The sequence below is a fragment of the Sorghum bicolor genome, chromosome 4 (assembly GCF_000003195.3).
Source record: "Sorghum bicolor cultivar BTx623 chromosome 4, Sorghum_bicolor_NCBIv3, whole genome shotgun sequence".
Lineage (NCBI taxonomy): Eukaryota > Viridiplantae > Streptophyta > Magnoliopsida > Poales > Poaceae > Sorghum > Sorghum bicolor.
Window position 1 is genome coordinate 6,754,335 of NC_012873.2, and position 11,257 is coordinate 6,765,591.

The 11,257-nt window shown below is 44.5% G+C and overlaps 2 protein-coding genes and 1 non-coding gene across 4 annotated transcripts; 2 read left to right on the forward strand and 1 right to left on the reverse strand.

Annotated features, from left to right (window-relative positions):
* LOC8082910 (putative disease resistance protein RGA1) lies at positions 2,007 to 3,077 on the forward strand. The gene has a single exon (XM_002451685.1). It carries the CDS (start codon positions 2,007 to 2,009, stop codon positions 3,075 to 3,077), a length of 1,071 nt encoding a protein of 356 aa, XP_002451730.1.
* On the reverse strand, positions 3,277 to 4,949 carry LOC8071644 (peptidyl-prolyl cis-trans isomerase FKBP16-1, chloroplastic). Of its 2 annotated transcripts, none has more exons than XM_021458768.1 (8): positions 4,852 to 4,949; positions 4,561 to 4,737; positions 4,440 to 4,474; positions 4,252 to 4,345; positions 4,065 to 4,125; positions 3,900 to 3,945; positions 3,688 to 3,758; positions 3,277 to 3,581 (listed from the first exon to the last, which is right to left on the reverse strand). In XM_021458768.1, the coding sequence occupies exons 1-8, from the start codon at positions 4,911 to 4,913 to the stop codon at positions 3,504 to 3,506; spliced, it is 624 nt and encodes a 207-aa protein (XP_021314443.1). In that variant the 5' UTR covers positions 4,914 to 4,949; the 3' UTR covers positions 3,277 to 3,503. The 2 variants fall into 2 exon arrangements, with proteins under 2 accessions (XP_021314443.1, XP_021314444.1); XM_021458769.1 differs by having other exon boundaries at positions 3,900 to 3,961.
* On the forward strand, positions 5,024 to 5,104 carry TRNAL-AAG. Its single transcript has one exon. It is a non-coding gene; the product is annotated as a tRNA-Leu (tRNA).

Below are 11,257 nucleotides of genomic sequence, written 5' to 3' on the forward strand. Positions count from 1 at the left end.
AAAGGGTATGCAAGCAAGGGGTGGATTATGATGAGGTGTTTGCACCTGTTGCAAGGCTTGAAACAGTGAGAATTCTGTTAGCTCTTGCAGCTTATGGAGATTGGGAGCTACATCACATGGATGTCAAATCAGCTTTCTTGAATGGTGATCTCCAAGAACAAGTGTATGTTCACCAACCACCTGGGTTCACTGATGCAGCTCATTCAGACAAAGTGCTCAGATTGAACAAGGCTTTGTATGGTTTGAAACAGGCCCCTAGAGCCTGGAATGCCAGACTTGATCTGGAATTGAAGAAAATGGGTTTTCAGAGGAGCATAGTTGAACATGCAGTCTACAAAAGGGGAACAGGTGACTCTCTACTCCTGATTGGAGTCTATGTGGATGATCTCATTATATGTGGGCCAGACAGCAAGATAATAGCTATCTTCAAAGATCAAATGAAAAAGGTGTTCAGCATGAGTGATCTTGGACTGCTCAATTATTATTTAGGCATGGAGGTGAAGCAGATGGGAGATCAAATTACAATCTGTAAGAAGGCATATGCTGCAAAAATTGTGGAGATGTGCAACATGACAAAGTGTAATCCAGTAGACACCCCTATGGAGGAGAGGTTGAAGCTCACTACGGCCAAGGAAGGTACTGAGCTTGATGTCACCAGATACAGGAGCATTGTGGGCAGTTTGAGGTATCTGGTAAACACCAGACCTGACATTGCATATGCTGTGGGCATAGCCAGCAGATTTCTACAAGCACCAGCTAAGGAACATTGGTCTGTAGTCAAGAGAATTGTGAGGTACTTGGCAGGTACACTTGATTATGGGTGCAAGTTTCAGAAGGGGAAGAATTTTGGTCTCAACTTGTTGGGATACACTGATAGTGACTGTTCAGGTGATTTAGTTCACAGAAAAAGCACATCAGGGATTGTTTTCTTCTTGGGTTCAAATCTGGTGACTTGGGCTTCACAGAAGCAAAAGGTGGTTGCCTTATCATCTTGTGAAGCAGAATACATTGCTGCAGCACTAGGGGCATGTCAGGGAGTCTGGCTCAGTCGTTTGATAGCAGAGTTGCTGGGAGAAAAGGTTCAGAAGTTCAGACTTCTAGTGGACAACCAGTCTGCTATTGAGTTGGCTAAAAATCCAGTGTTCCATGATCGAAGTAAACATAGTGACACAAGATTTCATTACATTCGAGACTGCATTGAGAAAGATGTTCTGGATGTAGACCACGTTGGGACAGACAGGCAGGTTGCTGATATTCTGACGAAGCCTTTGGGGAGGATCAAGTTCGTGGAGTTCAGACTTAAACTTGGAGTCGGTCCAGTTCATAAGGATTAGGGGGTGAAATGTTAGCTTTAGCTTGTTCTTTACTTTATGTAATCCTTTATGATTCGTATTCTGTTGCTTAGGCGCATAGAGTCCTAGTCGGTTCATAGATGTGCCTGAACCGGGCTTGGGCCGCGCAGTGAGTGTGTCCCCGCTGCGACGTCGGGCCTGTGCATGTTCCATCGGCGTTCCGTAAGATAAGGACGATCGATGGGGATGTCGTGGCGGTGGGGGAGTAAGGCTTCAAGCCTATATGAGCAAACAATGAATAACGTGGAGGGTGGCCCTCTCGGTTCGTATAAGCTTTGCCTCTGTTCGTGTTTCTTTCCAATTCTGTTCACGCTCACATTGCCTTCTAGGTTCTAGCCGCCGGGTGATCGCCATCTGCAGGAGACACGCCGTTGTCGAGCTCGGTTGTAGGGGCTCGACGCGAGGCGGATCACGAGCCGAGCGCTACTGGAGTGGCTCTCGGAGCTCGTTGTCGGCGCGCATCGAGGGCGCTACTTCCTCGACGCGTTCGGGGGGAGGGCGGTCGAGGTAACGGACGAGGACGACGGCCGTGGCGGCCTGGCGGGGGCGAGCCGCGCCGGTCTTTGTTTTCGCTAAGCTCGTTCAACCCCGCCAAGCGCTTGCGTGTCGCGGCGAGGATGACGCTGTGGCGAGCTAGACGGCGTCCTCGCGAACATGGAGAGCGTGTCCAGCGATCTTGCCGAGTTCATCATGCTGCTGCAGTGCTGCCCGCCGGCGCTGCACCGGCCGCTGGCCACGAACATCTACGCCGACTGCCAGGTGTTCGGCAGGCACCTCGAGAGGCGCCGTGTCATTGACTTCTTGCTGCACGACGAAGACGCTGCCGGCGGCGGCGAGCTAGGCGTTCTTCCCATATTCGGGCGCGCCGGCCTGGGGAAGACGACGCGCGTGCAGCACGTCTGCGACGAGCCCGCGGTGCGCCGACACTTCTCGCTGATCATGCAGGTGGACTTCCACTGCATGAGCCTCACGGTACCCAGCGAGGCCGTGCAGCTTCTGCGCTCTCTGTTCAGTGTCGCCAGCACGGCCAGCGTCGCCGGCGAGCAGCTGAGGCTTCTCGAGCGGAAGCTGCGCGGCGAGACGTTCTTGGCCGTGTTCGACAACGTCGACCCGCGCAAGAAGCGAGTGATGGACGCCATCATGCCGGCCCTGCGGCGCGGGCGGACAGGGAGCAGGATCATCGTGACCGGCAGCGACAGGCACGTCGTGGATCTCGGCACGACGAAGCCAATCATCTTGCGGCCGCTGCCGCCGGAGGAGTACTGGTTCTTCTTCAAGACGCACGCGTTCGGCAGCGCGGACGACGCCGAGGCGGACCCGCGGCTGGCGGCGGCAGGCCAGGCCATCGCCAAGAGGCTCCGCGGCTCCTTCTTCGGCGCCAAGGCCGTGGGCGCGCTGCTGAGGTCCCGCCCGGACCACAAGCTGTGGCGCCGGGTGCTGGCCGCCAGCCACGCCGAGTCTTCGTGGTTTGACCATGGCGGCTATGTAGCCGCCACGGCCGGCAGCCTCCTCCCTCCGCACGTGACGGTGCGCGGCGTCGCTGTCTCTGGCTCGCCAGTGAGAGGGCTCCTCGGCCTCCAAGACGCCACTTTGACAGCTCCCGCTGATCCTGACGGTGGCGGCGGCCGGCTAGAATTGCCAGTGCTACTCTGCAAGTCGGTCTTCCCCTCCTACTGCCTGTACTACACCGCTTATTGCACAATCGATACAGAGAGCAAACAGTAAAAATCTCGCATACAGACAGCAATGCAATTCAAAATCACTTTTTTTTTTCCCTTCAAACTTTTGTGTTTACCAACACAAGGAAAAGAACTGCAAGCACGAACTGTGTGACATGCAGTTCGTGAATGGCATATTTGCAAATGGTCATGAAGAAATTCTGAAATTTTTTATTCACGTATCCGTTTCAGTGCAGAACCATTCAGAAATTTTGACCCGCTTTTCCATTTTAGAGAAGAACCGTTCTGCGTCTGAAGTTAAACGATATTTTGAAAAGCAGGATGGCTGCTGCTTGACTATTTCACTGACTGAATTTACTGATTTAGATTTCAAAGGGAGAACATTTATGTTTACAATGAACTCGGTGATTCCCTAGGAGTACCGTTTGCATTGACCAAAGATGATGACGACAATGATGGCAGAAATGCAGAATCACAGGACCTTCAGCAGCTGAACCTCAAACACCAGTGGCTCCTTGGCATGAGACAGCAGACTTCGCCGCGGTCCAAACTACAATTTGAACCAAAAACAAGCAGAAGAATAATCGTAAGTCAGCTGTACTAATGTTCCTTCAAATAAAATCTAGATAAAAGAGTACAGCATCCAGATTGTGCACCTCTTCTGGTATGGGCTTCAATGTCTCACTGATGTAGCCTACTTCAGGAGGAATCAGAGCCCTCCTCTTGCCTGCACAGTGCATACCAAGTCATGAAAACGGTTAGAATAAAATGGCAGTCCTAAAACCATAGTGTCAACCATCAAGATTGACATCATTATAAGGAAAAAAACTGAACAATTTAACTGGAACTAAGCTGCTATCCAAATTACCTCCGGCCTTCATCCCAATTATGACGTCTTTCAGGCCTCGAATCATCTGAACAGCACATAAGCTATAGACATCACAATAAACAAATTCACAGAACTAGAAACTGCAGCTGAGTGCACCTAGAGGATAAGAATGTGGGGGGAAAATTCAGGAGTGAAGCTTGTAACCTCTTCTCCACCAAGTGCAAGTGTTACCGGCTTGCTCTCACCGCTGAACTGGTCCACCGTGCTGAGTTGCAGCAAACAGTGGAAAACACCGTGAGACCACCACATAACTGGACTCGATCTAACTGAAACCTCAACACGTTTTCAAGGTATGTACTGAACAACACTGGCATTAGAATTCCACACACACCTATGCACGAAATAACCGTTTGCGCGGCGGCAGACGTAGTTGAACTGCACCAGATCCCCATCCTGTGCTTCAGGCCCCTCCCCGTCGACGACATCTTCAGATCAAGAAGCACAATTCGTCCATGAGCAATGAGAAACATGACTGAAAACTGTGAGACTGACAGCAACTCTCTGCTACCAGTACAGTACCTTCGAGTATGACTCCGCTGTCCAGCTTCCGGTACCTGAAAACTTCAAAATGGAATCAAGAGATCAGATTGCGTAACCACTGGCAAAATCTGTATAGCCGCGACGACTCGTTCCGCGTTACCTGATGATATCAGGCTCCAACATTGCTGCTTGCGCCGGCATGGAGAGGGCCACAGCACCGAGAACCACCAGCTCTGAAACTGCCCTCCGCCTAGAGAGCGCACAGGTTGCCTTCAGAGACGAAGCCTTACTGCGGCGTGCCGGCCGGATCTTCTTCGGTTCCGACGGACACCTGCATCTGATTCAAAGAACTCCCGGACGGGGCCAAGAGAGGACTGAGATTCTAAGAACTGAACACAATTCCTTTTCTCGTCTTGACTGTAGGAGGAAATGAGATGGCGTTCCGCATTACATTGGAGACGAGGAAGCGCGCGGGAATAGATTGCTGAGTGACGTGAGCGACGCAGACTCCATTGTTGCAGCTTCGACCAACTGGATAATGGGACGTCGGCGGTCGGCCCAGCTGATGAAAAGGGATAACGATGTGACAATAAAATACTTTATGTGGACAGCCATGCCAACTCGACGAGATGGCCGAGTTGGTCTAAGGCGCCAGATTAAGGTTCTGGTCCGAAAGGGCGTGGGTTCAAATCCCACTCTCGTCAGTCTTTTTTCATATGACCTTCAAGAAAGGTTATTTTTTTTCCTATGACCTTCAGGAATACTCGTATTATTCTTAGTCTTTTTTCATATGACCTTATGACCTTCACGAAAGGTTTTTTTTTTCCTATGACCTTTAGGAACATTATTCTTTTAATTTCCACTAGTATAGTCAGGGACAAAGCCAGAAAAAATTGTAGGAAGAGCTGAACAAAATTGCTACATCGATTTAACTTTAATATAACCCCTCACAATAGAAAAAATATATAAGCTTGAAGTAGTCTTATATTAATTTACAAAATATATCTAAAAATAAAGGTCTCAGCCCACCCTACCTTATAAATTTGTGTCTAAAATTAGAAGCAAAAACACTAGAAGCTCCACTAAATCAGCAGCGGTAGAGCCTCCCTAGCCCCACCGCTAGCTTCGTTCATGAGTATAGTGCCCGTGCTAACGCTACGATGATATCTAGGTTGACATACATTAAACAATAGTTCATCAATGAATTGAAAAATATGGTACATGTTAACCATCTATTGTACTTGATCAATGGTTATTACATCAGTGATCCACAAATTGTTTCGAGATAAGAACAAAATTTTACTAATGGATTGTGCCATGTCCCATATAACCTTACACTTTCTCTGTGGCCTCCAATCTCCATGATACATACGTCCCACTTGACAACACAACTTAGATTAGCTACAAACTCTTTTTACTCTATATGTTTATGAGGTATTATACTATAAATCCCTTCTTGCTCTGCTTCTGCTCACCCCTGTCTCCTCTCATCTTTCCGGCTCCCGCCACGAGGGAAAATGAATGAATCTTGTGTGGATGTCTGAGTTACAGCTGCTGGTGACCCTTGCTCAGCTGTGCTACATCCTTGTATTATTAATCTTCATGCCATTTCCTGCTCCAATTAACTCTCTGGAAATAGAAACCTTGCAACTACTTTCGTCAACCAAGTTAGTTTTCATCTAATTTGATATGTACCTGCAAAGCCATGACAAATGAACGAATAGTTAATCTTGGAGTGAAACCATAGAATTGACAGCGCAAAGCTGAATGTAAAATCCGAGCACAACATCATATCCAACTAAGATTTGGGATACCTTTTCCTGCAAGCAGGCCACACAGCAACAACATCTCCAAAGCTAAGCATCAGTTCGAATATATGCTCAATCCTCCATGTCACTGGAAGTAACATCTAAGCACCTGAAAGACTAATCTTGTATCAGACTATCAGTAGGCAACAACTGCAGAGCAGTAACTATATGTGAGCATATCACATAAATCAAAAGACAATTTAAATGAAAGGGTCAATTATTAAAAGGAGAAAATCTTAAGATGGCATGCCTCAAACCCAGCAGAGAGGCAAGCAGCCCCCAAAAACATACTGTAGTGATCGCTGATGAATCCTAAACTTATCCTAATCTACTTCACTTCAAATGCGGTGTGCCACAATTGGATTACAACCACCGATTGTAGAAATAAAAATGTGTTGATATGGGAGAGCTTTGCCTTCCAGGTGGCCTCTAGCTCGGCGACCTCATGCTCACGCAATGCAATGTAGCTCTGCATCTCACGCTCCTTCATGGTGTGAAAAAAAAAACAGAAAACAAGATAAAATTAGTTTTCAGTTGCTCATATCTGCCTCCTTGGCTCTCTGAGAATCAGGATGTTTCCCGTTGTTAGGTATGGTAGGAAACTTATACTACACAAGAACAACTTCTATCAATTTAAAATTTGAAGTTTCCATGGTAAAGATTATGCTTAGTATTCTGGACAATTTCTTGATCATGTTCCTTAGCGGGCAATGTAGTAAAATTGGGACGATCTGCTTCAGCAACCATTGATTCCAGATCACCTGGTGTGGTTTGCTCTTGAGCATTCTTATCCCCAGGCTGTTGCTGAAAAAAAAATAATTTGGAGATGACATATTAGATGAAAAGTAAAATAAGCCTTTTTCTCGACCTACAGTTTTCCTAGGCTAAATGCAGGCTGTAGGATGTGATCAGCAAAAAAAGAGTGCCACAGGACAACAAATTATTAACAATATAAGCATTTGACAGTAGTTGTACACTGCAGATTTTCACATTTGATCTTATCTGAAAGTAAAAGTTCTTATTTAAGAACCTTAATCCTGAATAATCCCATAATCTTTCCTAGCAAGTATATTGCAAGATTGTGACAAATTCTAATACATAATGCAGTGAGCGCTGCTTATCCCAAATTAAATTAGATTTGTTGCATCCAAACAAATGAATTCTAGTGCCCCATAGAATGGAGATTAATTAAACCAATTTTGAAGCATGTGTCATACTTTTGAGAAAAAAATAAAGCTTACCAAATGATAGATGCAGATATACCTGTCTTGATTTTCACTTGTAATTTCTAAGTCTCTACCTGCAGTCAAAATTAATTATTAGACCAGAACCAAAAAAGGATTGGAGCAAAGAGTAGGGATATCTGTCTTGCATTCAGTGCATGCCAGGCTATTCAGAGGTAAATCTAAGAAAAGCAATGCAATATCTTGATAATCTTCAGTTACTTCTAGTTCTAGCATTCATAGCCAATAGCAATAAATACAGAAACAGGTTCAGACTTCTGAAAGAACTGCTTGGTATATCCTGTACCTTTTAGAATGAACTTGAAGGCGAGGACAAGAGGCACCGCATGCACTACGCAGGCACAGGAGCGCTGGCTGCCGGTGCCACTTTGGGTTCAGAAATGTATTCAAAAATTAAAACAAAAATCTAAATATCCTTTTGTTTTCATTACCTCTCCCCTCTCTTCCATCAGTTTTACTCGCACCCCACCGCGCACCCCAAAAATTTAAACAAAAAATCTAACTATCTTCGTTTTCATTACCTGTCCCCTCTCTTCCATCAGTTAAATTACAAGGGTGCATGGTTCAATGTTTTGGGCCTTCACTAACCATATACCTTTGGTAGTTTTTGACCTGAAAAATTCAAGAAATTTTTACTAAATTTACAGATAGATTGCGCAAAAGCCAGGAAGTTCCTTCTAAGAAAAGACAGAAAAATATGAAACAATAAAAAATGCCTTCCTTTGAAAGCATCCATCTCCCTAAAATTCGTGCCAAAAAAATTATTCAAAAGTGTACTCTTTCCTTAAAAGAGTTGGAATGAACGATATAATCAGATGAAAGAAAGTTCATTTGGTGCTGTCCCCACTGTCTTGACATCAGACAGAGCATCCCCATTCGAGGGATTCGGCAACTCAGCCTACACGAAATCACCTAAATGAACGCGCAGTAGGTACTCACCACGGTGTTCTTCCTCGCCACATCCAAGACCTGTAGAAGAGCAACACATAACGCAAATATCAACAAATCTGGTAAAGCGTCAGTAGGCAAGGAGGCACGGAGAGGGATGTTCACCGGGGTCGGCGGCACGATCGGCGAGGGAAGCAGCGATGCTGGTGAAGGAGGCATCAGGCGCGCCCCACGTCTCGACTACCTTGGAGGCGTCCACTGCTCTTGCGTGGGCCTCGACCACTGCAACTAGCAGGGAAGAGAGGAAGAGAAGCACTGCCCTCTCGCCTGCCTGCCGAGGAGAAGCTGCGGGAGGAAGAGAATCGGCGGCACGGGAGGAGACCACCGTGGCCATCCATTTCTTTTTTTCCTTTTTACTTTTTTCCCGAGGTAGCAGGCTTCGAACCTAGGTTGTCTCACGTGGGAAGTGCGGATGTCAGGCGTTGAGGCTGGAGCATGTCGTGCGTTGAAGCCTTGGGAGTCGATACAACCTATATTTATTTTTAATTTTCAGGTTCAGCCGTCTCGATCCATCTACATAAAGGCGCGACTTTCTACAAGCTCCTCGGTGCTCATGGCTGAAGCGGCAAGTCTTGCACTTGCGGCCACAATTTTACAGCAATGAATATTAGTGACTGTCACTTCTTATCGGATTGCCAGCAACTTGTTTACTTTCTCAACAGGGAAGACATCACCAACCCACCTGACTGGCGCATCAAACCTTTCACACAGATCTTTGCTAACTGTGTGACTAATAGGCAGTCATATTTACACAAGATCCACAGAAGTTTAAATAGCACAACTGACTCTCTAGCTAGGCAGGCTTATTCTTCGGATACCTTGCAGTTTGAAAGCCATTGCTCTTCTGTGCATTGTGGTACAATCTGCTCTGTTTTGCAAGCTCTATTTACTGTAGACTTGCCTCATGTAAACATTATCGCAGCTTCATGCTGCTAATTAATATAGCCCTGTTTCTTGTCAAAAAAAAACACAGGATTGGGTTGAAGCCTTTGAGAGGTACTAGGTAGCATGCCCGTGCGTTGCTACAGGATAACTAATAATTTGTATTAAAAACATACGGATCGCACAATAAAATAATAATACTATAAAAAAATAAATATTCAAAAATAAAGTTTGTGAAATTACAGTAGAGCACAGATAACATCATTTGAAGTCCTCCCATGAATAACGAAGACTAGACAATACGCCTTCCAACAATCTCAACAGATTTTTCACCCGAATATATTAATTGTCCATGACCTTGGTATAGGTCAGCTCTCAAAGTATCCTAATTGTTCCTCATGTTTAGTCTAAAACGCGAACTCTCAATCTTGATGTAGATGTCAACTTCGAACTGCTGGAAAACATACTCACTCCCCTTGCCCATATGGAGTCCGAAGTGTATAGAATTAGACCACAATCATAGTATAATACATTTAATGGATAACATATATAATTTGAACATGTTATGATTTCAACAGAGAAGAAAAATATATGGCTAAAAATATCCAACGAGGCTAAAGAATCCATAGATACATAAAACTTGCTTTAAATTTTAAGCAACATTTAGAAGTGATGGATCTTGACTTCTGAGCAAACAAACAAGATATCCATCACACAGTGGTGACACAAGATATTTCCATGAAAATGCAAGAGCACCTTGCTTGAACATAAGGATCAAATCAATATGAATTTTAACTAAAGATGCCTAATAAAAAATGAAAATCCTTATCCTCTACCACCCTATTTCCATATGAATCCTAGCTAACACCTGTTTTCATACCCCACAGGATCACAACTCATATTCCTTCTCCTAACCTTTTTATCTTCCCGTTGTATTTTTAATAATTGAATATTGACATGTAGAAAGCATCCTATTATAACCCTATTATAATAGTATAAATTAATAAGCTACTTACCCCTTGTATATTATTCACCTCACTAAATAGAAAAGGACGCAGCGACCCAATAGAAACATAATAATGCTCAGTGGGCCAATGCTTGTATCATTGCAAACCACAACGATCTTTGCAGTCATCTGGAGATTTTCATCCATACTCAAAGTTGGCCAATTATGTATCTTCCCATCAGTTATGAATCAACTCATTATGAGAATAAAATGGTCCAGTTTTTTTTTGACAATTATATAACATCAGCATATCCATTATCGCAAAAAAAGACATTTGTGTCTGAAGGTGTCATTCTTGTAAGGAATATCTCCATAATCATCTTTTGGAATGTTCTAGCATTCCAGTTATATAGGAAATCATTGAGCGTCAAAATTACATGCAATCCAAATAATACCATTGCTAAAAAAAGGATTATTTTTGCAAGTACATTAACAGTTTTGTCTTGATAATACGAAATGGCCATGATAATGCACTAATTAGTAGAGAGGGGCAAAGGCACATGTGCCTACCTGAGAAGTCAGCAGTAAGCGCTCCAACTTTACTCTTTGTGTCTTCTATTTCAAAAGGTTCCTCTTTACAATACTATTTTGTTTCTCTTGACCTTGCTGTACTGAACACTCCTATCTCATTTTAAGAATCTAGAGGTTTTTGTACTGATAGCCTGACACTTGGAGTTGTTATTGGTGGAGATGGGCAATCCTCTGAATCTGTCATTACTGCATTCAGAGAGTTCACAGGATCTAGCCAAGCACAAAGAGTTGTGTAAATACTGATACCTCATAGAGGGATGCATTGAAATAATGGAAAGTAGTTTCTTGAGTAAGCTGTAAGGCTGGAAGTAAAAGACAGAGGAATCACCATAGAAAATAGTTGGAGACTTGTTAAACTACATAGTACCTGATTTTGAACAAGAACATTGTTCTGACTTTTTTTTATAATAACATTGTTCTGATTGGCTCTGGGCAAAA